The sequence below is a fragment of the Neolamprologus multifasciatus genome, chromosome 14 (genome assembly GCF_963576455.1).
Source record: "Neolamprologus multifasciatus chromosome 14, fNeoMul1.2, whole genome shotgun sequence".
Taxonomy (NCBI): Eukaryota; Metazoa; Chordata; class Actinopteri; order Cichliformes; family Cichlidae; genus Neolamprologus; species Neolamprologus multifasciatus.
Window position 1 is genome coordinate 37175414 of NC_140452.1, and position 26164 is coordinate 37201577.

The window sequence follows — 26164 nt, forward strand, 5'->3', positions numbered from 1 at the left end:
ATCCTACTCTCATGACAATCCTCAACTTCACACCTGACCTGGTAAACTTCACACTTCCTTTATTAATCCTTGGATTTTTTTTTAGCTTTACGAGCAGCAATGCTGATATGATACAGCACTGCATGCACACATAATCATAATATCAACAGTTTCATTAGCTACTTTGTTTTGATGAACAATAATAGGTGTGTGGGGCAGACAGATGCTTACCTTGCAGGTAGTCTGCAAGATCGCCTCCGTTACAGTACTGTGTGTGCAAAGACAGACAAACACCATCAGCAACAATTACATTCAGTTTCAACACGTTGATTGGCTCCTTAAGCATACACATGTGTCTCTGCATGCTTTTATTTTAATCCTAGTCCAGATTACTGCAGGTTTATTAGTTAACCTGCTAAATGTCTTAAACGTTACCAGTGCTGACAACTCCACTGAGAGAAATGATTTCTCACGAGTGAAAAGAAGAAGGAGCAGATGAGACTGCAGCAGTGAGTTAAAGGAAAGGGCTATAATACTCTGTTATGAGAAAAACTGAGAAAAAACTGAACTAGGATCTGCTTCCATTTAATCTGTGAGCTCCAGGTGCAGACGGTTGGTGATCAAAAAGCTTTCCTGCTCTGATCTGTAGTGAAGGGATGACACAATCCTTCGAAAAGGATATTGATATATCACCCTATTAGAGCACTTCGCTCTCGCTCTGCAGGCCTACTTGTTGTTCCTAGAGTATTTAAAAGTAGAATGGGAGGCAGAGCCTTCAGTTTTCAGGCCCCTCTTCTGTGGAACCAGCTTCCAGTTTGGATTCAGGAGACAGACACTATCTCTACTTTTAAGATTAGGCTTCAAACTTTCCTTTTTGCTAAAGCATATAGTTAGGGCTGGACCAGGTGACCCTGAATCCTCCCTTAGTTATGCTGCAATAGACGTAGGCTGCCGGGGGATTCCCATGATGCACTGGGTGTTTCTTCTTCACTCACTATGTATTAACAGACCTCTCTGTATTGAATCATATCTGTTATTAACCTCTGTCTCTCTTCCACAGCATGTCTTTATCCTGTCTTCCTTCTCTCACCCCAACCAATCACAGCAGATGGCCCCGCCCCTCCCTGAGCCTGGTTCTGCTGGAGGTTTCTTCCTGTTAAAAGGGAGTTTTTCCTTCCCACTGTCGCCAAAGTGCTGCTCATAGGGGGTCATATGATTGTTGGGTTTTTCTCTGTATCTATGAAGCGCCTCGAGGCGACATTTGTTGTGATTTGGCGCTATATAAATAAAATTGAATTGAATTGAATTGGAAAAGCTGCATCTTGACGCTGTAACAGTGGAAGACAACCCATAACGCATTTTAAAGCTAGCTTGCCTCCAGCAGAGGATAAACAGGGGCTGACTTTACATCACGTTCAGTGGAGCTTCACAGACTAACATTGTCCTGAAATACCCCACAGGGGTTTAGTTGATTTGACTCTCAAATCATCATAAATGTAAACTCGACTGTGGGAAGATCCTTCCAGAGGCTGTTTGCTTTCTGAATGGAAAGCTGGATTTCAACCATCAGCCATTACTACTGATTCTGGCACTACTGGAAGAGAGAGATGGGCAACTTGGTTAACCATGACTATCTGTGACTAGATATCAGCTGAACAACATAAGGCAAGTATGGTTTTAAACTTGTTTAGTAGTTCTTATCTCCTTTTACTTTGATCCCAACAAAGTGTACAATGTAATTAATGTAACGTAACAATTCCATACATTGGCCAACCTAACAACTAGGGCTGTTCGATATAACGATACATATCTGATGACGATATAAAAACGTCTATCATTTCATTTTACGCTATCGTTTGTTTCGTGGTGTCGCAAAATAAACTGTTTATGGCAATATTTTTTATGGTTTTGATGGTCACTGTAGTGACTATATTCATTTCTTAAAGTTCTCTCTTTCTCTTATATTTAATATAACCACACTACAGACGGACAAGCGGCTGTTTTTATGCGTTGTCGTTAGCAACAACGACGGTAACACCATCACCTGTCTGCTTGTTTATGTTGCACATAAACCTTTCACAATAAAGCTCAAGATCCTGTTGAGACTTTTCAAAATAAACTGAATCACGTGAAAGAGCAGATTATTTATGGATGAGAAGTAAAGAAGAGCCGCCAGGTGCTAAAAAATAAACCTTAGACTCAAACGTTAGAACAGGCTTTTCCCCGCAGCACGCCGTGTAATAAACACTCACAAAGAAAACGGAGGCCGTTACAACTTATGTCTAAAAATGTATCGTTTCCTGCATCGGTTAAATCACTCGACTCCAGCTACATGACGCGCAGCTGGAAACGCTTCACGCAAGTCGAGCTGCCCGAGATTCACAGAATTTACAGAAAATGTTACATTTTTGTGATTTATTTCGTTATCGGACGATAGATGTTTTATATCGGGATATGAGATTTTGGTCATATCGCACAGCCCTACTAACAACTGAAGCCTGGGTCTAAAAACATCTAAAATATGCACTCAAATGCTGTAGTGTAACAACAGCAAGCACCATGTGCTAATGAAGGTAAACATATCACAAACCAAACCTCGTGGATTTTGGTCAGTTGACATTCAAACTTCAAACTAGAACTTTATTTGTTCATTTGAGCATCAGACATGTCGCCTGTATCGCTTACACAAATGCTTTTATTTGTTTCATCTGTGTAGGCAGGTCTTTTAAAAGACAAACAAAAACTCTAATATAAATATACCAGAGCAGTTTTCAAAGATATGTCTGCTACTGAATGAACAAAGAAATATTCAGTGTTCTAACAACTTCACTGTTTATATTATCCCCTCCAGACTCGGGGTTCGATGAATACAATGCTCTCTTCATTGGGACTGCATCTGGCACATTTGCTTGGGGCCTATGGTTAATGTTTCCAATACCAGAACAAGACGAGGTTTCTCCACCCAAACAAAACACGAGGGCACAGCTCCAATCTGGCCAGGGCAAGTTCATACTTAACATTCCAGCGAGGGCCTGATGATTCGGTGGTGCTTATTCCTTCTTAAGGATGGAAGTTGGAAATATATCCATAAGAATTAATTAGCAAAGATCCACCAATCTTCAGCTAGTGCCAGCTCTGAAAACTCTGCTTGGGCTGCTGCCCCCGCGACCCAGCCCCGGATAAGCGGAAGAAAATGGATGACAAAACTGTTATGTCAACATCCTCAGAGTAATGTAACCTCGCTGTAGGACAAACAAAATCACTTTTCTAACAATATAATGTCCTAAAAACTCCAAAACAAGATTTTAAGCCAAGGCAGATCTGATTCTTAGAAAAGAGGCTTGTTGACAACGAGAACCCTGAGATGATTTGTTTTCTATCAGAGTGTTGCAACACAAGTGCAGAGAGTTGGAGACCGTGTACAGAGTGAGGTCATCAGGAGGTTAAGAGAAAAACAGGCAGCAACAGAAGATTAGTGAAGCCTACACCAGCACAGAGGGAAAGAGCACATGTTGACATCTTCCCATAAATCATTACTCGGTTTAAAAAACACATATGTTCCAACTATCTACAGTGTCATGTTTCTATACTTACCTCCATGACCAGGAAAACAAAGTTGGGCGTTTCCTGGAAAAGAGGAGACAGAATCTGTTACAGCAGCCATTTATCCTGCAGCAGCTGTCAGCTCCAAACACACACGACAAAACAGCCACTGGAGAAAACACAACGTACCCAAACTACTTGTGGATGATATTTATAACAGAGCTGGCTTTTTCTGAACCTGTGTTTTTATTACTTCCATCTTACTAAGCATGCACGCGATGTTAGAATAATCTACAACATCTTTCTGAATGGGAACATTCACCAGAATGCCCACTCCACTTGGAAACTGAGAAACTGTTGTTGCCAACTTCTGAGGGAAATTCTGACCCGTTGCCAAGCTGCTGACGTCACACACGAGTGGCAGACTATGGAAACTAATTAGTGGACATAACTGAGATGAACGGGTGAAATGATTATATTTGCATGATGGCGCTTCTGTTTAGTAGCTTCCAATGATTAAAATCATCTGTAAAAGTCTCTGCACTGTTTCATCCTTTGATCATGTGACCCCAGTGCATTGCTCTTATTAACCTGCGCTCTCACTGACTTATTCTTAGTGCTGATTGGTTGGTGAAGCCTAACCACATGAGAAGACAGCACGGTGGTCGTTCCCACTGACCTCCATCGGCAGCGGCTTTATCTTTCTGTTGCTGTTAGCTTAGTTTATCAAGTACAGGATGAGTTGACGGTTACCAGCACTCCTGTTTTCAGTTTGGTTTACATTAGTTTGGTTTACCTAAACCAGGGGTCAGCAACCTTTTACACCCAAAGAGCCATTTGGACTCTGTTTCCACGCAAAAGAAAACACTGGGACCCGCAAATACTTTTTGACATCTAAAATGAAGATAACACTGTATATATTGTTTTTTACCTCTATGCTTTGTGTGAACAACTAAGGTGTGTTGCTTATGAAATCCATGAAGTGCTACAGAGAAAATTACATTTTATTTATGTAATTAACACATTTTGAACTCTTAAAGAAATATAACAAAAGGAAAATGATCCATGTAGCAAAGAAAAACTGTTGTCAGCCACCACCCTTATGTCGCCTTTGGGCTTTTGGAGCCTTGACCTGACTTTTAAAAAATAATTGGTAAAAAAGCACTATGCTGCTGAAAAATTAAAAATAGACATTTGCAAAATTCTGCCTAAATGTGTATTTTACCAGGTTAATGCGTGCAGCGGGGCGTGGTCTGCAGCGCCGCTGCACGGAGGCGGACGCGCCTGAGCCACACCCGCAATCACGCCTCGCCACCTTAAAGTCTGCGCTATCTGTGCTGTTGTGTTGTCGGGCTGTGAGCTGAAAAGCTACAGCCGGCTGTATGCGTACAGCAACCGTGTGTGAAAAGTGGTCGATAAAGAGAAGCTGAAAAGCGTGTTCATGCAAACATCGTTGGTCTGCCGTGATATGTTTACAATAAGACTTCTGCTCCTGAACCTCTGCGCACTGCGTCTGCAGATCGGGGCTGTACGAAGTCAGTTTACGCAGGACTGTAAGCTGTCGTCTGTGAGGCGTGAGCGTGTTTGTTTTAACATAGTTCACGGTGGAGCTGCTGACATAATGTGGATCCAAAGATCCATAATTGGCCTACCTGGGGTTGAAAGTCTCTATAAATGCACGGCGTATACCGGCTTCCGTGAGTGTGATGCTTATTTTGAGCGATGAAAAAATTATAGAATATAATTTTATTTTTATATTTCAATATCACAATAATCTTCCAATTTAGAACTACAAGTTAAAAAGAACTAACATAAATAAAATACACTTCAGCTAAATACTAATTTATTTTCCCAAACCACGCGGAGCCGCAGTATAAGGACTAAAGAGACGCATGCGGCTCTGGAGCCGCAGGTTGCCGACCCCTGACCTAAACTAGTTTAGAGGAGCAGCCTCAGACCAATGGCCCACTTTTTTGTTGTCTTTTTTGTTTCTGTTTGTCCTTCGTAAGTAACAACATTTTAATTCAACGTTGTGGCGTCTTATATGTTATGTTCTTTACAGCCAATGTATCAAATTCATCTAAACACAGATCAGGCCCTGAGGCTCAATTTCAGTCAAAACATAACTTTAGTGCACCACACGCACAAACTCTTCCCCAGCATTTCATGAGATTCACTCAGCTTATCGAGCCACACAACACACACGACTACTCGCTGTAGCACGGTGACACCATGTAAGTCAGCTGATGTGTGTGACCCCGACATAAATGGCTTTGGTTTTTTGTGTCTTCTAGGTAGCTCTTAAGTAATCCTTTCCAACTCCACACCAATGATTTCACCTGTTGGAGGGAGATGGGACAGCCGAATCCATTCTTGGTGTGTCGAGTAGGAGGGATTACATAATGTGGCCGTAATCTTGAAGAGGGGGAAGTGAAAGAAGAGTCGCATCACAAAGCCCACTTTATAACTAACCTCAGAGACACTGAGGTTAGTTATGAAGCAGACTAAATAACACTCTTACACAAACACAAGTTTGAGCATCCACAGAAAGCAGAGGTTAACAAACAGCAGGGAGTGAAGCTGTTGCCTGGGGATTGATCCGTTTTATCCATGGCGGTTTGGGCCCTTCACATGTTACCATCTCTGGCTGCAGCAGTTGTGGTTTCGGCGCGTTGCCCATTGCTAAGAAACAACATGAATTTCAAGAGGCAGGTGGTGACGACTGCACAAAGGGCAGCCTCTGTCTGTGAGAGCTTGGAGGAAGTAGCAGCTCACAGTTATAAAAGTGACAATCTCTGACCATTTACAAATGATTTCTAGAACGTACCGTTCACACACACTGGCTGCTTCTGATGTAAACAATGGTGAACTTTGGATTTTGATGGGTGGATTGGGCTGGGCTCCAAAACATCGCCTTCCAGCACAAAATTTCCAAAACAACTATGACATAAATAGACTCTCTGCCTCTCGCATCATAGCTATGTCACACGCACATAGCACTGAGAAGCCGTTTCGCAAGCAACTCAGTTGGCTGGCTGCTTCGCATGATAACTGACAACACAATACACGGGCGCTGAGCACATTCACATGAATGCAAAAATACTTTGGACTGCAATGAGTCAATGTGAGGCAAAACAAGATACTGCCTGGTTAGCTGTTCCTCTATTACATCACGCCAACTCCAGGAGTGCACGGTTATGTAACGATATGGGGGATGGGGAAAGGTCAAACCGAAGAGGGCAGGGGTGCACGATGAATGGGGAGGTCAGAGACTAGTTCTTCACAAAGACTGGAATAATTCAAGGGAAGTCAGCTCCGAGAAAAGCCTACGTTTGACCAACAACGCGACAGATGGCTTGTGTAAGTGACAGCAGGGAGCAAAACAAAAAAACAACTAATGATGTGTTTAGAACAATAACTCAGGATCACTTGTTGACCATCACAGCTGCTCAGTCACAGATACAGGACGGGATGTTTATCATTTCACAGGAAGAGAAAGTGTACATCGCGTCATTACACAGATATGCCAGTTCACTCATACATCAATATACACTTGACTGCAACAGGTCAGTGCATGTGCAGCAAAAACGCCAATAATACACTTTTATTAAGACAGTCTAACACAGTGCCAACAGTTTCACAGGCTTGTATTTCTTGGCTTCAGTCAGCTTCTTATGCAACATGTGTACTGAACATCATGTGACTGTGTGCGCTCATGCTTACGTCGTGATTAAACAGACACATGTACATGTTCTAAGCAGATGACTGGGCATATGTCTGTGTGCTCCAATGAGCAGTCACAGTGACTTCCTCTGATCTTCTACCCAGTTAAATGTCTGGAAAGCAAAGCTGTGTAAAAGGAATGTAGACACCGGACGATTTTCTAGGAAAACTCGAACGAGCTCTAAAACAGCAGCTAAGAGGAAATGTGCCTCTTGCTCCTTAAAACAGCCCCTATACCAGATGTTTTTACACCTGTCAAGCTGGAGGGAGCCTCCTTGAACAAGCACACAACGTTCTTAGGAGCAGTCTTCCTCTGTTTAACACCAGTCAGAACCTGTCCTGCTTTAATCATGTTGATCTGCTCAGTGTCCAGTAGGGCTGCCACAAACGATGATTTTGATAGTCGACTAGTCACCGATTATTTTTGCGATTAGTCGACTAATCAGATCATCATCCATTGGACGTACAGCTTATTGCACCAGCAGCATCTGCTCTTATATAACTATCATTAGCTTACAGCTTTAAGTGTTTAAGGTGCTAACTAAAAATAAAGACAAGATGATAGTTTATTAAATTTTAATGAAATTTGCAGATTGTTTCGGTGAAGTTTAATAAACTCCTTGCTATCTAAAATATAACAGGACACCAGAGTAAATTCTTGAGCATCTCACATTTCTGATAATCAGCTGTCTGCTTGATGTTTATTCAGCTGTGTAAAAACTATAACTTTAATCTCAGCCAAACTGATTTACTCAGGAACAAATAAAATACTGGAAAAAAAAAAAGCCAAACAATAACATTTTTAAGTTGCCTAAGTGACTTATATATCATGTTTAACCTGAGTATCGAAAGACGGCGGTGGGTGTAAAGCCGGGAGTCCGGTGTTCTCACGGCTCTAGTGAGCCTAGCCCCCAGCTAGCTATCAGCTAGTGGCTAACAGACGTCTCCGAAAACGTCGGAGCGCTTTTGAAAATATGTGGTGTCTTGATAAACTGAGCAGATATTTGAGGTTTACACAGCTACATTCTCGCCTGAAAATATGTTAAACGTTTATTTTGTGACCCAGAAAGAATAATAAGAGTAATATTAAAACTAACTAGCTGCCGCCATTGTTGGAAACTGAGCTGGGCTGCGCTATGAATTCTGGGACACAGCTTCTTCTTCTTCGGGGTTTAACGGCAGCTGGCATCCTTGTACATGCAGTGCTGCCATCTTCTGTTTCAGTCCGTTATTACACTCTTAAATCCTACTACTTATTCCTGCGTCTTTTGTGATCTTACAAAGCTTCAAACGACGCGTCGACTATTAAATCAGTCGTCGACGATTTTGATAGTCGACGTAATCGTGGCTAGTCGACTAATCGAGGCAGCCCTACTGTCCAGTTATTAGCCTTTTGTAGAACTTTCAATAACAAAATTCAAATCTTTGTCAGGAGGCAGGAATTACTCAGTTGGACATCAACAATCAACTTTTTGCTGACTGAGCACATTTTCTCTGAGTCGTCTTGTTTCTCATTTGACGAGAAGGAATTCAGTAAAACCATGAAATCAGCCATTATATATACATCCATCCATCAAATCTCTTCTAATTGATAAGAATCCAAATAGCAAATCTGTGGTGGCGGCAGAGTTAGAGAGGAGAAGGAACCAGGAGCCTGACACGGGACATCTTATAATTAGACCAGGCTACCTCAGGCTGCTGCAGAATGCTTGACATCAACAGTGCAGAGGACAAGGACTGTAAGCCAATCAGCTGTGTGCTTGAGGCTGTCATTAAACACAGCAAATGAACAGAGCTCCTCCAAACTACAGCTCTGGTCCCAAGGATCTTTCAAAGGTGCAGACTCCTACATCCAGCTACACGGCCTTCTGTCAACACACAGCTATTCTGAGAGGCCGCTGGTGCATCTGTGACTCACTGCATCCAAAAAAGCTAGCACACTCTAGTGTATGTAGAGGTTTTCCAAAGATATGTAGAAGTTTATTTAGATTCTATGTTATCTCCGAAAACGTCAGAGCAGTTATGCAAATATGTGATGTCTTGATGAATCAAGCAGATATTTGAAGTTTACACAGAAACATTCATGAAATACATTTTTGCACGCAGGAATGAATTTTGTTCACTCAAATTTAGCTTTTCTTTGCTCAAAATAAATTTCTCCTCAAAATACAACACTTGCACCTGCAAACTTTTTTTACGTGCGCTCAGAATAGTGGCACAAAAATAACAGCATAAAAATCAGCAGAGAAAAACATGTGACTGTTCTGCGCCATCAGCAACTAGCACGAGAAGTGCTGAGACGCCACGGTGTACGTTAATATAGTCCCTCGTCAAAGTGTGGATGCTGAGCGAACAAATGTAACATACACAGGGATGTGAGCAGTTCTACTAAGTGTGTAGTAACAAGCACATGATCTATATGGTGCTCATAAAGATCCAAAGCAGTGTGAACACTAACAGCCAACTATACTGTGAGCTAGAATCGCTTCATCTCCACATCTACATTTCCACTGACCATCGAGCTAGCATTTTCCAAATGACCCTACTGAAAAGAGCAGTAGGTTACTGTGTGTACTGTTATCACTGACAATTTCTGCAGCTCCAGCTCATACAGGATTGCCACAGTAATGTAAAACCAGCTTTGTTGCCAGTTTGCTTTGTGGGCTTGGGATGAAATATTAAGGTAGTGGAACCATGAGAAGCAGAAAATCTCTGCTCCATGCAATTCCTAATACAGAGGCTAGGACGGTTGCACAAGTTGGTTTGGGTTACACTTCCTGTTAAGCCCATACATACAACACATGCTTCAAACAACAGCTAACAGAGCTGGGAACAGGTCAACTGGGGGAGCTGGGGGTAAAGTGAAATATATATCACGTATAAATAATGGGAAGTGACATCTGCCAGGCTTGTAATACACCAGACAGTATTGATAACCGCCAAGGGAGCCACACAGCATTGTTGTGCTAGCACAGGGAACACTAAAGGGACAGTAAAAAAAGATGCAGCTGCTAAGAAAAGACACGGAGACACTGTGCCTGAAGCTGTGACAGGCAAAGCTTGGTGACCATCTCAGACATGCAAGTGTACGAAAGAGTACGAGTACGAAGGAACTGCAACCACACAACTGAAAGAGTGCTTGGAGTGACGAAAATGCTTTTAAGCCAAAAACAGCAGCAGCATCTCATCTCATGCCAAAAACATCCTGTTGGGTTTGGGTTCTTTAAACCCTAATTCTGTCAGTATGATAAACAGATTTGGACACTAAAGTCAAGTATCAGTGGGATGATCTCATAATTTCACTGACCTCTACCAACCAAAACTTTTTGTGTGCCTTCTCTTTTATTTGAGTCTCTTATTTTCTCGTGATGTAACCATTTCTCCCCCAAACACCTGATTCAATTTGAATATGAAACTCAGAAACTTGAACATCTCATCCCTGCTGGAAACGCACCCTGACTAATGGGTTCCTCAGCCACTAGCTTGTGGAAGAGATCTATTACATCAGCAGGAGAGTGGACGGGTGATGAAGGGATGAGGACATGGTGGGAGGAGTGGAACGGTGGAAAGGCTGACCAGCAGGATCCCAGAGGGAGGCTTACGCAAACACAGGAAGTACCATTGCTATGTGGGATGTGCTTCACCATCACATTTGAAGTGGTAAATTAGTATTTATGGTATTACAGCCAATTCTGGACATCTAAACAAAATCTTTTTACTGCTTGCTGATATGAACAAATATAACAGAGGATATAAACAACAGAGCAGTTTGAAGAACGGATTTTTCAGCATGCTTGTCAGAACCATCCTACTGTGCGCTCACCTTGTGACAGACATCAGCAAAGTGGAGTAAATCACGTCATTTATTCATGATTGTAATTTTTCTGCCTTTAAAAAATTCAAAATCAAACATTTGTTTAACATGTGTGGAGTAAATGCAGCACAGCCTCTCTCACACCCACCATCAGTGAACAACGGTCTCTGTGTAGGAAACTAACTCCATCATTAATGCATCACAACATTATCTACGGCTCAACCACTGCCAAACACTACAGACAGACAGCTTTGAAAAATACAACCAAAGGCTCTCCTGACTCCGGTCTCGACGCACGCTCATCCAGGAAATCCACAAACGCTGATCCCGTCCTGGACGTAGTGTTTTCTACATGACTTCTTCAGTCTCAGCTGACAGCAGGTTTCCCCATTCATATAAACAGTACATTTCCTTAATCTGTTTTGCGTAACTATTTTTAAATCCCGGTAGCTCTGCAACCACGTGAGCTAGCGCAATAATTTTTTTTGCATATGAAACCAGAGGAGTTGTACTTACATCTTATGCCATCAGCTTGTCCTCGGTCACAGTTTCCTTCCACATATAACTTTGCAAAAACTGCATAAAAAGCACTTGCAGCAACAAAAACATAATATTCCAGAAACACGCTTTGCCGATCCGATCAGCTGTTTGTAACACTTCCTTGTCCATCAGCGTGAACTATCGCATGTCCGCCATGACCTGCCCAAAACCGGAAGTGACGTCATTTTGCGGAAATGTAGTTTTTTTTACCATCGGGGCCTCATGAGCCTATACTGGTGTTTTTAAAAGTTATCTTTGACTTTGACTTTCTGAGTCGTTTCTGGGATGCTTAGGACTCATATTTCACTGCTGGAAATAGTTTCTTTTGATGCATATGCTGCTTTTTTGCAAATTTGCATTATAATATTTATTTTCGTTTTTCCTGCAGTGTATAAAAATTGGTGTATTTCAAAAATAAAACTATGAAGACACTCAAAATAAATTTCCTGTGGTGGGAAACTATTTTGTGCAACTTTTTTGTATTTACAGTTTTGAGGGATAAGCCTCTTAAATTTCTCTAACTAGAAATATATGTTAAAAAAACAAAAATGATTTTACATTTTTTTGTAGTTTATTGCACCTTTTTGCAATTTATGTAATTACTATGCACTTAATGCAGACATATTATTAAAATTTGGGCTGTAATGGTTGTATTGATGTATAGCAACTTGAAATGCTCCCAAAAATGGCTCCACAGCATGTAAAAATATATCTGGCGCATTTGGTTCTATGGTAGGTCTTAAAGGGTTAATGACCGAAACCAGCACCACTAACTAACAATGAATGTATAATTGTTAGGTCTAAAGGGGATCTAACCAGTAAATGGTATGATGCCCGATCTGTGCTGAAGATCCGGGTTCAGGAGAGATGAGCAAAGGTAGCAAGCGCCTGGCGACGGGAAACAGCTAACACTAAGCTAAGCTAGCTAGCTAAGTTGAAGATTTGCTCCGAAGTGAGAAACTGTTTTTGAATAACGACCGTGTAATAGCGCAAGCTAGTTAAGGGTGGATGGCTCTGCCCGACATGGCCGTCGCCTTCACCAGCCAATCAGGATTGGCGGAATGAGATAAATGCTTTTGAGGAATACGCAGGGAGGCGCATCCAATAGTGAGACATTGCACTCATGCTACTGTGAGAACCGGGGTTACACAAGTAAGCTAAAGTTTTTGTTTTCCTCCTAACGTGAACATGGGCAGCTCAGCAGCAGACTGACTGCACTGACGGTTGGCCTTTCACATTCAGATTAAAACACTTTTCTACTAATTTGACTGCAACATATTACGACTATTTCCTTGTGGTGCTGTGATCTACTCTTATAAATGCATATAACAGCATTTTCACATCAAGCTCGATGTGCATGTGAGCCATAGAAAAGGCCAAAATGACAGACTGACTTAACTGTAACTGCAAAGCACTCTGGGTTATTAGTCACACGGCCGCCAGATTGTATTCAGGAATTCTGGAAGCTTTTATTGTGTTTGTCAGAGTTAACGGTTTTAACACCATCATATAATACTAATGCACTTTGACACATTTAAGGAGGTTAACAGGCTTAGTTTGTGAACTTGAGCTGCTTTGTTAATGCCAATAGCTGAAATCAGAGTAAAGCAGGCGAGTTCAGAACCAGATTTTTTTACCCTCACTAGGCGTTTTGCTCAAGTTCACTCATGTCTAGAAACACAGACGAGTTTACCCACAGACTCAGCGTTTCCAGCAGAAACTGCATCTGTGGCAGTAGCGAGGCTGAGGGCGTACGCCGGCGCATGTACGCCCGCAAACATGTTTGTGGATGCACAAAAACCACATATACTTAGAGGCAGCTGAATATTGTTACAAAGTTTGTCATCGATATTCCCATCTAGGAAAGCCTATGTACGGCAAAACAACAAGACCAAGTGACTAATGCAATAAAATAATAACCAAAGTATTTTTATTTATTTAAACATTTAATGATCCCTTCACTAAGATAAATTCTGACTAGTTGTGCCAAAGTTATCAGATTAAGAAGACAAGCTGCTGCTCAGCTCTTAATACTTAGAAATCCCAAATAAAGTGATTAAGATAGCGGTGTGATAACCAGGACAGCGTGCGTGTGCGAGATCTCGTTGGCACAAAAGATCTACGGCATCGTCACAGTTTAGTGTCACCTGTTCATCATCCTAAGTGTCCATGACTCATGTTATATGTGTCACTGAACAACAACATTATCATTTCTTTTTTGAAATTCATATAACATGTTATCATAGCTGTCAGAGACAGTTGCTGCTGATCTCACAATCACAACAACTGCAGATGGACTCATGTTTGAGGATATTAGCAACATACATTTGAATTATGTCCATAACATGCTAACAAATGTTCATTTCTAACTCACCATTGGATAAGTATACTGCCAGTGCAGCCTGATAATCCGCACCTCTACAATATCATTCAATCACATCCGTGTAAACGTGTGGCCAAAATGCCAAACTGGCAGCTTGAAATAACAGCAAACCAATGTGTAACTTTAATATGGCTTCATCCAGCTTTCACATACTGTCTGTTAGGGGTGGGGAAAAAATGGATACTGTGTAGCATGGTGATATTTTGTTTGCTAATAATGTATCGATACAGGGACAGCAGAAATCGATATTTTGTTACAAAAAAGGTTTTTGTGCTCTGACTTCAGAGCATGTTGATCCTTTTTCTGAGCAAGAATCCTGACATTCCTTCACTGTCCAAACATGACAGTTTACTTATTTTAATTTAAGACATGTTTTATTTTAATTAAGTTTAAAACTTTTTTATTTAATGTAAAATTATATTTTGTTTTAATTTACTTTCAAATTCTTCAGTTGCTGAAGGGGCTGCATAGTTTTCATAAACTGCATAGTTCAGAATAGCTATAATTGTACCAGATGGTTGATTCAGTTAAGTTGGACTAGACTGTAATACAAACCGTTCAGTTTGTCAACAATAAAACTGAAATGAGAGAAAGACTGAGTGTGAGACTTTGATATTAGAGAAAATGAATATTGATAAAGTTTACCTTTATGTACAGAATCTGAATATCGCAAAATATTTTTAAAAAATTGCAATAATATCGTATCGTGCGTTAAGTATCGTGATAATATCGTATCGTGGGATGTGTGGTGATTCCCACCTCTACTGTCTGTGCATTGAACCATAGCCAATCCTAGGTTCGGCTAGCTGAACATATTCTTACGCTTCTTTTTGGATGATGGTTCATTTTGAAAATTTCAGTTTTTCTACCACAGACTAGAGAAGCTCATCCTCTCAGACACAAACAAACGATGAAACATTAGTTAAAGAAGCTGCGTACTAAAATTAAATCAAACACTAAAGACATACATTACTTTACTGCTTATTAGGGTCACTGCAGCAAAGTTTCTAAAAGATTCCCAAACTTACCTGGACATCATAAAGTGCCACGATGTTTTCATGCTGCAGCTCCTGAGCAAAAAGAGCAGACAAGTGAAAAGCATTAGCAGGAGCATCAACTAGCCTACGGAAGTTAATCAGGTCACTTTCATTCATGTTTCTATCTGGGCTGGATTTTATGAGGTGCACGAGCTCAAGTCAAGTCGACTCCAGTAAAGAGGAAAAAAGGAGGGAATTAAATTCAGGGTCATGCTCACCTTCAAGATTTTGATTTCCTTCCCAAGAAGGATCTGGGACTTGGACAGGTTCTTTTTGTTAATGCTTTTGATGGCCACCTCCCAATCAGTCTTCTACACAACACAAAAGAGGAAACAGATCACGTGAGAAGTTAACAAGGATGTTCCTGCACAACAGTTCAGATTGAATTTTTAATGCTGCCACTCATACGTTTCCTCTTGAGGCTTTGAGTTCCTTGACGCTGCAGGCTGACCACTTAAAACCAATAGAGAGAGTGCATGAGTTAGTTGTGGCTAGAGGCAACCATCCTTTCACTCAGGAAGTATTTTTGTTGATCTGAAACCCGTAACATCCTGACCAACTCGTATTGTGATCAATATACCTCGGAGACAGCCCAACAGAAACACACATGTGGGATTTAGTGTGTTAAAGCTCTACCAGAGTGTTTTATTATTCAGCCTTAGCTAACACTGCCTCGGTTTTAGACGAGGCACGCTAAGGTAACACTTTATCATGTAAGATCAAGACTGGAGGTGGAGGTGAAAGAGAGATAACAGACAGTCTGAGCACAATAGCAATATGTACGTGAGGTCATATCAATCTGTGTTTACAGGATGCCCTAGAAGTCTTCGAACCACACTGGGCATCTTTAACATCAACTTCTGTCTAACTGACCGAATGTTTGCATGGTGTTCTACACTGAGCACTCATTCACCCTGTCACACACATTCATACGAGTGTATTTTATACCCTACACCATGCAGATGAGTCAGCATGAGACTTACAGACAGCAATCTAATCAGTCCATTAACTTTAAAGGCAAGAGCAGCCAAATTTAACCCCCTGATTCCCAGGTCCTCATCAATGATGGATATCTGGCTAAACATTCTGCCACACATCAAAAACTCTTATTTTTCTCCAAAATCTAAGGTTAGGGTTACATCTTATCATTGATGTGAATTTACACTTCAAAATTAAACTGATATGGCTTTGATTTTTTCTAGCACATGCAAAATTGGCTCTGCAGTGGACAAGTTCTCGTGAAGGACGAAGGAAACTTTAGCTGTCCCAGTGACACCGGGTCAACTGGCTTTCTGACAGCAAGGTTCTGCACTCAGTGACGAGGCGCTCAGATGACTGTTAGAGCAATATCATGTTTCCAGATGAGCTCTTGGATCAAAATGCCTTTATTGTGCAATATAAAGGGAAATGTATTTGCTCAAACCTAGCTAATTGCCACGTAAGAGGTATGAAAAGGTGGAGTCACCAGATTTGCCCTGTCGAGAGCGACAGAAGCACGTGTTCGTTTTCCAGGATAAAGCATTATCTCATTTATGAATCACAGCTGATTACAGACCTGTGAGCATCAAAGAGATTATAGTCAATAACACTGCAACCAGATATAGCTGAAGGTGAGACTGGACAGCTGAAAGTAGGACCAGAGCACTGTGAGCGGCGCTCTTCATAGCTTATGCGAGCCACTCATTGTACACAAAGTTTAAAACGTCCTTGTCCTGAAAACATTGGGTAGATCAACATCCAGTCAATTAAATCCAGTGGTTATGAACACATCTCTACCATTCATGTCTCAAAGAATACAACTTGCATTGAGAAAATATTATAATTTGTTATATTATTATGAAAAGTTAAGAAAACATTTTTAAAATGTAACAATTTTGCATCATTCTAACATGAGTTAAACAAAATGTTCACGCCCACAGCATGCCCCCAAAGGAAAACTGCAATTACAGATTTACAGAATTTAATCTTAATTTTATTTTCTTATACATTTTAAGTCGTATTTCAATATAAAATAAAATGAATCTTTGTTTATCATTTGGCCAGAAAAAAAAAAAAAAAAAAAAAAAAAAAAAAAAAATCAGGAAAACGACTCACTGTCTTATCTATATACAGACCGGTAGCGCTGACTTGCACAGTCCTCCCCTACAGACCCGCTTTGGGTGAGGAAAATTACCACTTTATTTTTGAAAGGAGGCGGTGCTTGTTTTGCATTAAATACCAGAAAGAATTTGATTTTGGTCGTTTCTAAAGTGGTAACATATTTGGTATAATGTATATTATATTCATTCACCTCAAAAAATACAGCAGTCATATATCTGTCACCTCTAGATGAACTGTTCCTATTGACTGGCTAGCAATAGCTAATAACATAGCTCTCCACCCAACAGTCCAAATATGGTCATTTCTATCTGGAAAAAAACACAACAACAACAACAACAGGGCAGCAGAGACAATTTTGGGGGTCTTAAACGCAGTCCAAAACCAGTGGGCGATGTCACAGTGGTTACATCATTTATATAAAGTCTAGGAATAAAACACAGAGTGAAAAAGTGTGATATTCACACCAAATACATTTATTTCTTTTCCGACATTTGTTGTTTCAAAGTTTTAGGAATTACCCACGGAGGCCAAAAGACATTTCTCAAACTAGCCCCCGGTCTTTCTTATCTGTGAACAGACTCTGCATAATAAATTGATATTTCAGTGCAACATGATATGCAACATCCAACACCGCCCGAGGAATGAATCAATCCATTAGGTCTGATGCATCCAGGTGCCTCTAACTGTCCTGCGCCTGTGAGCCCACACAATCCTATAAATAGGCTAAACACAGTGCAGATGATGGGACTAAAATAGTAAACACACTGATCACATGCCAGGTCGGTTTTAACCTGACATGGAAGCATGTGACCACACACGGGGATTGTTTACACAGACACATATGTTTCAGAGTTTCCAGGCTCTGAGCTGGGAATCGATTGTCACAGTGAGAGAGAAGCTTGGCTCCGGGGATGCTCTGATGCAGCTTCAGTTCAGGAATTTAGGACCATCTGCTTCACACCAGTAGCACTGGGCCACCGTGATGTCATGGCCTGCATCTCTGTCACACATATATAACCCACCCCATCCTAAGCTTCTTCTGTCACGGAAAGCCCCACTCCGGGAAATGTTAACAATTTAATCCACTTTCTGAGCTTAATGATCTCTCTGTGGTTCAGTGTGAATGAATGTTGTGCAGCTCTTACATAAGTAAAGCTCTTCTGCTTAAAAAGGCAAAGGGAAAAACACTGCACCCCTCCTGCCTTAGTACGTCAGCAAGTCATTCACAGCTGCCTGACTCATCTCTATCATGAATGAACGAAATAGCATAAATGCACTCATGCACCTCCCATCAGGCCGGTGAAATGGCACCAAAATCACTTGTCACAGCATGACTCCACATTACATCAGCCAGGATGCAGGGGTTTAGTTATGAAAGTGCTTGAAAATACATTTCCCCGCAAAAAAGGTGATATAGTGCTGCAGAGCAGCAGTCCCCAGTTCTACTGACTGACCCAGATTTCCAAACGAGTTGTCTGCTCGCTCTCCCTTTCCCTGCAAGATGAAGTAAAGGAGGGGATGCAAATGTGCAACTGATTTATTTACCTTCCTGTGTCTTCCTTTGAACACCACAGCAAAGGCTCCGTGTCCAACCAGATCTTTTCTGCTGTACTCAAAATCTCCCACAGTTTCCATTGTGAAGGGCCGATGGTCCAGCTGGGCACAGTTGGTTATCCTTGGATGACGCTGTCCTCTTTAGAGGAAAAAAAAATCCCAGGGCAAGCTATCGACCGAGTCCTGATGATGCTGCTGCTTCTTGCACTGCGGAATTATTTCATGACAGGCTGCTCTGGTGTGCGTTATTGCATAAATAAGAGATGCAGCCAGGACATGATGCATTCACATGCCCTCCAAGCAGGCTGGGATGTTTGCAATATCACACACAACGGACGACTTTAAGCATAGCTAACTCAGTCTGAGCTAAACTATATCCGTGCCAGCTGTCACTCGTTCACCTAGTTCAGTAGCTTCAATCCAGCTTTGCAAAGCACTCTAAGGACGCTCACTCACACATTGCGTGTCCTGGTCACCTAACCCGTTCAGAGGGACAGTCTACATGATGCCAATCTTGCAGATGCAGACACTGAGCTATCTGTTAGCCTGACAGTGATATAGCCCTTTGGCTATACCAAGCGTCATGTAAACAGCGCCTAGGAACATACTAAGAAGTATAAGAACTTAAGGATACCTGTCCCGATACTTGACAATAAATCCAGACTCAAGCTAAAATATACAAGCTGTAGCAACCTATGAAGCTAGCCAGCATCAGGGAGCTAATACACAGACCATGTTAGCGTAAAACATCAACACAGGACTGTTAGTCCCTTTTATCTGTCTTCTTCGACAGTAAACCCAGGTCCATAAGAGCTCTTGGAAAAACACAGACGTCTCCCCGGTTAGTATAAATTTCATCCGTGTAAATAACAAAAACACTTCGTTGTTTCCTTCGTCGTCGAGTCTGACAGGACAGCTAACGCTGCCTCTGGAAGGAACTGTCGCCTTCGATTAAATCTGTTTCCAAAAGCAACGACTGTAAGTCTGCCTGTACATATACTGTACAGTATTTAAATCCCCGTACAGTGCTGTCACTTCTCAAAATACAGCAGAACCTCCCACTCTGCCGTTGACTTAAACAATACAGAAACTTAGTGCCGTACTTCCTTTTATAGGCTCTCCGTCCGCGGAGGCCAATATAGACCCTTCCTTCCGCTGCAAAGGTTAGTCCCCGTAGTCTAGGACTGTTTGTTCGTACAAATCAGACTCACAGCGATAAAACGACGCATTTTACGATGTTTGATGGCTGTTTAGATTAATTCTAGTTGATATTCTTATTTTTAAAAAATGATCACAATGAATTCTGGGAAATTAGGGGTGAAGGAGGAGGATGTTGCCTTTAACACATGTAGCTCATATATTTTATTAGTATTTTTTTTTTTTACATATATCCTATTTAAACGTGAAACAATGGATGTTTTAACAATAGTTAAACAACAAAAGTTGTGTGTGAAGGGGGTTAATTAAACATCTAACTATATGACTATACAATATGACAGCAAATATATTTAAAAGAGGGGAAAAACCACCGTTTGTCAGCAGCAAAATAGCAGTAAAAGGACAAAGCTGATTGGACATTTTAACTTGTGCAACAACTTTAAAAAAAAAAGTCTTTTGTAACTAAGGCACACACACCCAGAATCCCTTCTGTGAAGGAGGTGAAGGAGAGCCTCCACCCTTCCAGGAAGACGTGGAGGTACGCTGTCAAAACACTGCCAAATAGACGCCATAAAAGATTAATAATAAGAACAACTTGAATTACTGAAAGAAACGTTCGCTTAGTGGAGCCTTTTATGTAGCTGAGTGTATCCACACAGTGTGATACGGGAGATGTTCAAATGTATGTGCAGGGTCAGTGGGCAAAAGAGCACATTTTTAATCGACTTAAAACAACTGTAAGATCAACAGCTGACAAGAAAATCAATATAAGAGATAAAACAAGAGTTTGTTTAAACTCTTTGATGACAAAGCATTTCCACGAACAAATACAGCTTATCCCTTTATCTACATGTGATGCACCGCACACATGTAGATAAAGGGATAACCAAAGGGGACCAAAGTCCCCTTTGGTTTGAACAAAGGGGACTTGTATAGATTTCTCATTAAGGATGTTTAAATAGCTAAAAGTCACAATTAGACTCCCAGTGAAGATGATCTGCTGTCTAATTATTAAGTGTTCAAAAACAAACATCCTGACTGGAAGTTTCAGATGTACCTGTATCTTACACTAGCACTCTCTGGCAGCACCAATAGGAAGACGAGGTTTAATAAGCACCCCCACCCCCACCAAAAAAACAAAACAAAAAACCCCAAAATGGTTTATGTTCCTGTAGAAGGCAGAGATATACTACAAAGGAGGGGCTTCAGCCTCCTGAAACAGAGAAGCTAGATCATTTCGATAGGGGTATGTCTAAACCCAAAGAGAAACATCAGAACAAAAATCACAACAATATGGATTTTATTGAAAGGTCAACATTAAAAGTGACAGTTTCAGATGGTTCACGACGGCAGTTACTTCTTGATAAACGGTGTGACTCACACAGACTTGCACATACATGTTCACACATTCACAAATGTAGAAAAAGATCTCTTAAAATCACAGTAAATGAGATAAAATTGTCTTGTGGCACTTCAGTTCTTCTTCTTGGCCTTGGCTGACACGTTCCCAGGCTTAGAGGAGGCGTTGTATGTCGAGGACATCAGCATGGTGAGGAGGAGCAGCACAGGCACCAACAGGTACGGTGCATATATGGAGACGAGCAACCAGCGCTCCTGGACAGTCTGAGGACCAGGATTGGGTTTCAGAGGGAACTGATAGAAGAGGATGTGGGTGAGGATTGGGATCAATGTGGTGGCCACGTGTGTGGAATACACAATGGCAGGAATCCGGATCCACTTACAACCACCTGTTTGAGCGATCGGGAGAAAGGACGTAAGACACAGAAGTCTGTGAATCATCCAAGGCAATGCAGACGTTTTGTTTGTTTCCAACAAGCACAGAAAATTCAGTTCCCTTCATCTTTATTATTTGTGTGTATAATACAGTGGTGGTGGCCAGGGTGACATTTCCTCCTGCCCACCCGGCCCACCCTCACTGGTTCTTGGTCATTTCCTGGAAACGCCCCTGGCTGAGCTGCAGTTTGGTTACAAACACTTGAGGCAGTAGATGTTTGATGATAAGGCAACATAAAGACCGACAGAGGTCGCCTTTGACCCGCGTGTGTGTCCTACTAGGAGAGCAGCTGACCTGAGAAAGTGCGTGCGTGGTTGGCTGGGTGGGTGAGTAGCTTTGACTTATTATGATGATTTTAGTAAAGTCTGACTGACCTTTCAGAAAAGCGTACGCTGCAATGGGGAAAAACGGTGTTTGAAGCAAAGCCTCGCAGAAAATAAAGGACTTGAACCACTCCGGGGGGTCCAGCACCATGGGGTCTTTGAAGTCCGCTGCGTACCATTTCAGAAGGTCCTTCAGCTGGAGGGGAAGAGTGTGCATGAAGTTGTAGCTGGAAATGCGTGTGTGTGTTCATTTAAAGTAACTTACCGGTTGGGGGTACACGTGTTCAGGCAGCAGGGCTTGTAAGTCAATAAATAATGTGATCGGAATATGAGTGGCGAAGTAGAAGAAGAAGATTAGTTCTAACACACGGAGAGACATGATCTCTGACTCACTCAGTGCACATAACAGCAGAAAAGGGTCCAAGTCCGCTGTGGAAGCAGTGCAACGTTGAAACGCCTGTTCCCAGACTGGATCCCATTGGCTAGCGAGAATGACATGAGGGCGTTCCTGAAGGCACCATTCGTCCCATGCGCATGCCGCTTTACGAGCTCCTCGTGAATGTAGGAATTATTATTATTAGTAGTATTTTACAGTTTTCATTACAGCATTAAGAAAAGATCCGGTGTTGTGCCAAAAAGTGATTGTCTGCCAAAAACTGATTGCTTGTATTTAAATTGCTATAAGTAACTTGTTGGGCTATAATATGTGAAACAGATGTCAAATGCATCCCTCATGGATGACATAAAGTCATATTGAGCTACAAACAACATTAGTGTAACAAGGTAGAAGCCGCAATCAGTCTTTGGCAGTGACTTTTATATAACCTTTATTTATGCCATTAAAAAAATCGAATTAACATTAAAAATGTCTTTTGTAAGAAGTAGTTGGACAGCAGAAATGGCTCAAATATTACAATAGTTCTGTAAAAATATTTAAAGTGGGGATAAAGGACCGGATTGGTTATAATGTAAGTACAATAACACAGAGTTGTAAAGATACTTGAAAAAACAGATAATTTTTTAATTCCATATATAGCCCCTTTGTAAACGCTGTTCACCGAAGTCTATTTACCAACATAGATATTACACATAAAAAATACACGCAAACATTGGAAATCAGTTTGTGGCAGGCAATCACTTTTTGGCACAACACCGGTATGTAGGATAATTTTTGCTGGTGGTAATAGCTCTGTTATTTGGAGAGATTTTAGACAGTCTCTGACTTATGACTGCAAATATACTCAAGACCTACTTTATTCAGTCAGTGGAAGAACTGCCAGAAGAGCTGTCAGAAAATTCAGTAACCGAGTCCACTTAAATCAAACACACTGATCAATGTGAAATCAGATGAATAATTAACCCTTTAAACTTCTCTATCTGCCTTACCTATACCTTGTTAGTAATCCTGCGTTCTTGAGCTGTTTTCCAGCTAAAACCTCCTGTGAAAAACAGCTGGAGACAAATCGTCCAGTTTCCACGTGCAGAAGAAAAACCCTTTCCTATATGACAATACTTGGCGGTAAAGCTCATCTTAGAATGAAAACTGTGTGTTTTTGGTATTTGGTGGTTAATCTCCGATAGCCCATCACAGCAGAACAGAATCCCAGTGGCCATGGGAATTAGGACCAGGGCAGGACACCCCGGAGTCTAGAGGCTGGTGGTGGAGATGAAGATGGAGGCTTGAATGGAGCCTGAGTGACATGTGAGAGGTGGTGATGGGGAGAATGACAGATGCGCAGTGAGATTTGAAGTGCAGGGAATGAAAGCTGACCAGTGATGTCACAATCAGGTTGACAGTGTGGGAAACTGGAAGTGATTGAATGCTTAGATTAGCTGCAACAGCTGGGAAGCAGACAGATGTGTGATGACGGATAAGCTTCATTAACTGGTTGGGTCACCCTCAGCAGCAACAACTGCAATCAAGCGTTTGCAATAATTGACAATGAGTCAATGACAACAGCGCTGTGGAGGAATTTTAACCCTCGTTTTGCAGAATGTTTGTAATTCGGCCATGTTGAAGGCTTTTTAGGCATGAACCACCTTTTGAAGGTCATGCCACAGCATCTCAATCGCTTTCAGGTCAGGACTGGGGAGGCCACTCAAAGTCTTCATTTTGTTTTGTTTTTTTAAGCCTTTCAGAGGTGGACTTGCTGGTATATTTGGATCATTGAGGTCAGCTTGAGGTCCTGAACAGATGGCTGACACTCTCCTTCAGGAGGTTTTGGTAGATGGCAGAATTCATGGTTCCATTTACCACAGGAAGTCTTCCAAGTCCTGAGGTAGCAAAACAGCCCCAACCATCACACTACCACCACCACAGGAGAGGCAAGGAGGGGGGGGGGCATTTAGGATTTTCCCCCCTTAATAATAAACACCTTCATCTACATTACACTGTACATACTATGCAATGATATATTGAAACAAGTGCAAATACACAGGTAAACACAGAGTTTGTCAGCATTAACATTTCACAGTAAGGCAAGGCAAGTTTATTTGTATAGTACAATTCAACAGCAAGGTGATTCAAAGTGCTTTACAGAGACATTAGAAACAAAAACAAATAAAAAGCATGATTTAAAATTGATTAAAACAAGCAAACAAACAAACAAACTAATTAACAAACAAACAAACAAACAAACTAATTAACAAACAAACAAACAAACAAAACAGTATATAAAATCAAAACAGATAAAATCAGAACAGTAGATAAAATCAGTAGTTAAAATGTAAGTTTTGAAATTTAAGCTTAAAAGTAAAACAGTGTGGATTTGGTGCTTTATTCAAATGCAGCTGAGAACAGGTGAGTCTTCAACCTGGATTTAAATAAACTGAGTGTTTCAGCTGATCTGAGGTTTTCTGGGAGTTTGTTCCAGATATAAGGAGCATACAAGCTGAATGCGGCTTCTCTGTGTCTGGTTCTGACTCTGGGAACTGATAAAAAAACGGATCCAGATGACCTGAGGGATCTGGAAGGTTCATACTGGGTCAGGAGGTCACTGATGCATTTTGGTCCTAAACCATTCAGAGCTTTATAGACCAGCATCAGAACTTTAAAGTCTATCCTCTGACAGACAGGCAGCCAGTGTAAAGACCTCAGAGCTGGACTGATGTGGTCCACTTGTTTGGTCTTAGTGAGGACTCGAGCAGCAGAGTTCTGAATGAGCTGTAGTTGTCTGACTGATTTTTTAGGTAGACCTGTAAAGATGCTGTTACAGTAATCAAGCCTACTGAAGATGAATGCATGGACTAGTTTTTCCAGGTCCTGTTGGGACATCAGATCTTTTATCCTTGATATATTCTTGAGGTGATAGTAAGCTGATTTTGTTATTGTCTTAATGTGTTAAGTTTAGGTCTGCATCCATCACTACACCTACATTTCTCTCCTGGTTTGTGGTTTTTAGGTGTATAGACTGAAATTATCTGGTGACCTGTAATCGTTTTTCTTTGGCTCCAAAGACTATTACCTCAGTTTGTTTTTGTTTAGCTGGAGAAAATTGTGGCACAACCAGTCATTAATTTCCTCAGTGCATTTACCAAGAGCCTGTACAGGGCCTCGGTCTCCTGGTGACATTGTGATATATATTTGTGTGTCATCTGCATAGCTATGATAGTTTATTTTGTTGTTCTTTATAATCTGTGCCAGTGGGAGCATGTAGATGTTAAACAGAAGGGGTCCCAGGATGGAACCTTGGGGAACTCCACATGTGATACTTGTCTGCTCAGATGTGAAGTTACCTGTTGATACAAAGTATTTCCTGTTTTCTAAGTATGTTTGAACCAGTTTAGTACAGTTCCTGAAAGACCTGCCCAGTTCTCCAGTCGTTTGAGTAATATGTTGTGGTCAACTGTATCAAATGCTGCACTGAGATCCAGTAAAACTAAGACTGACATTTTTCCACTGTCTGTATTCAGACATATGTCATTAAACACTTTGGTCAGAGCGGTTTCAGTGCTGTGGTTCTGTCTAAAACCTGACTGGAAGGCATCATAGCAGTTATTCTGTTTTAAGAAGTAATTGAGCTGTTGAGAAACTGCTTTTTCAATGATCTTACTTAAAAATGGGACATTTGAGATCGGCCTGTAGTTGTTCATTTGTGTCTTGTCCAGATTATCCTTTTTCACTATAGGTTTAATTACAGCAGTTTTTAGTGATTCTGGAAACACACCTGATAATAAAGAGAAATTGACGATCTGTAACAGGTCTGACTCTAAAGT

At 41.2% G+C, this 26164-nt stretch overlaps 2 protein-coding genes and 1 long non-coding RNA gene across 7 annotated transcripts in view; 1 reads left to right on the plus strand and 2 right to left on the minus strand.

Moving 5' to 3' along the window:
• Positions 1-19779, minus strand: part of ulk2 (unc-51 like autophagy activating kinase 2) — a 42270-nt gene extending 22491 nt beyond the window's left edge. Inside the window, exons 1-5 of one of the 5 annotated variants that reach the window (XM_085184692.1) lie at positions 18665-19779; positions 15238-15330; positions 15011-15052; positions 3574-3606; positions 211-247 (exon numbers count right to left, since the gene is read on the minus strand). In XM_085184692.1, the coding sequence (XP_085040818.1) occupies positions 211-247; positions 3574-3606; positions 15011-15052; positions 15238-15330; positions 18665-18754 (295 nt within the window). In that variant the 5' untranslated portion in view covers positions 18755-19779. Of the gene's footprint in view, positions 1-210; positions 4319-5450; positions 7932-15010; positions 15053-15237; positions 15331-15427; positions 17072-18664 lie in introns of those variants that run through there. The other 4 variants (XM_085184695.1, XM_085184694.1, XM_085184696.1 and 1 more) reach the window with 4 other exon arrangements.
• A 1335-nt stretch (positions 19780-21114) lies between these two features.
• On the minus strand, positions 21115-22397 carry tmem97 (transmembrane protein 97). Its single transcript, XM_085131581.1, has 3 exons — positions 22215-22397; positions 22001-22145; positions 21115-21579 (listed from the first exon to the last, which is right to left on the minus strand). Exons 1-3 carry the CDS (start codon positions 22326-22328, stop codon positions 21305-21307), a joined length of 534 nt encoding a protein of 177 aa, XP_084987707.1. The 5' UTR covers positions 22329-22397; the 3' UTR covers positions 21115-21304.
• Positions 21579-25841, plus strand: LOC146504592 (uncharacterized). Its single transcript, XR_014868853.1, has 2 exons — positions 21579-21952; positions 23379-25841. It is a non-coding gene; the product is annotated as an uncharacterized LOC146504592 (long non-coding RNA).
• Positions 25842-26164: the final 323 nt, after the last annotated feature.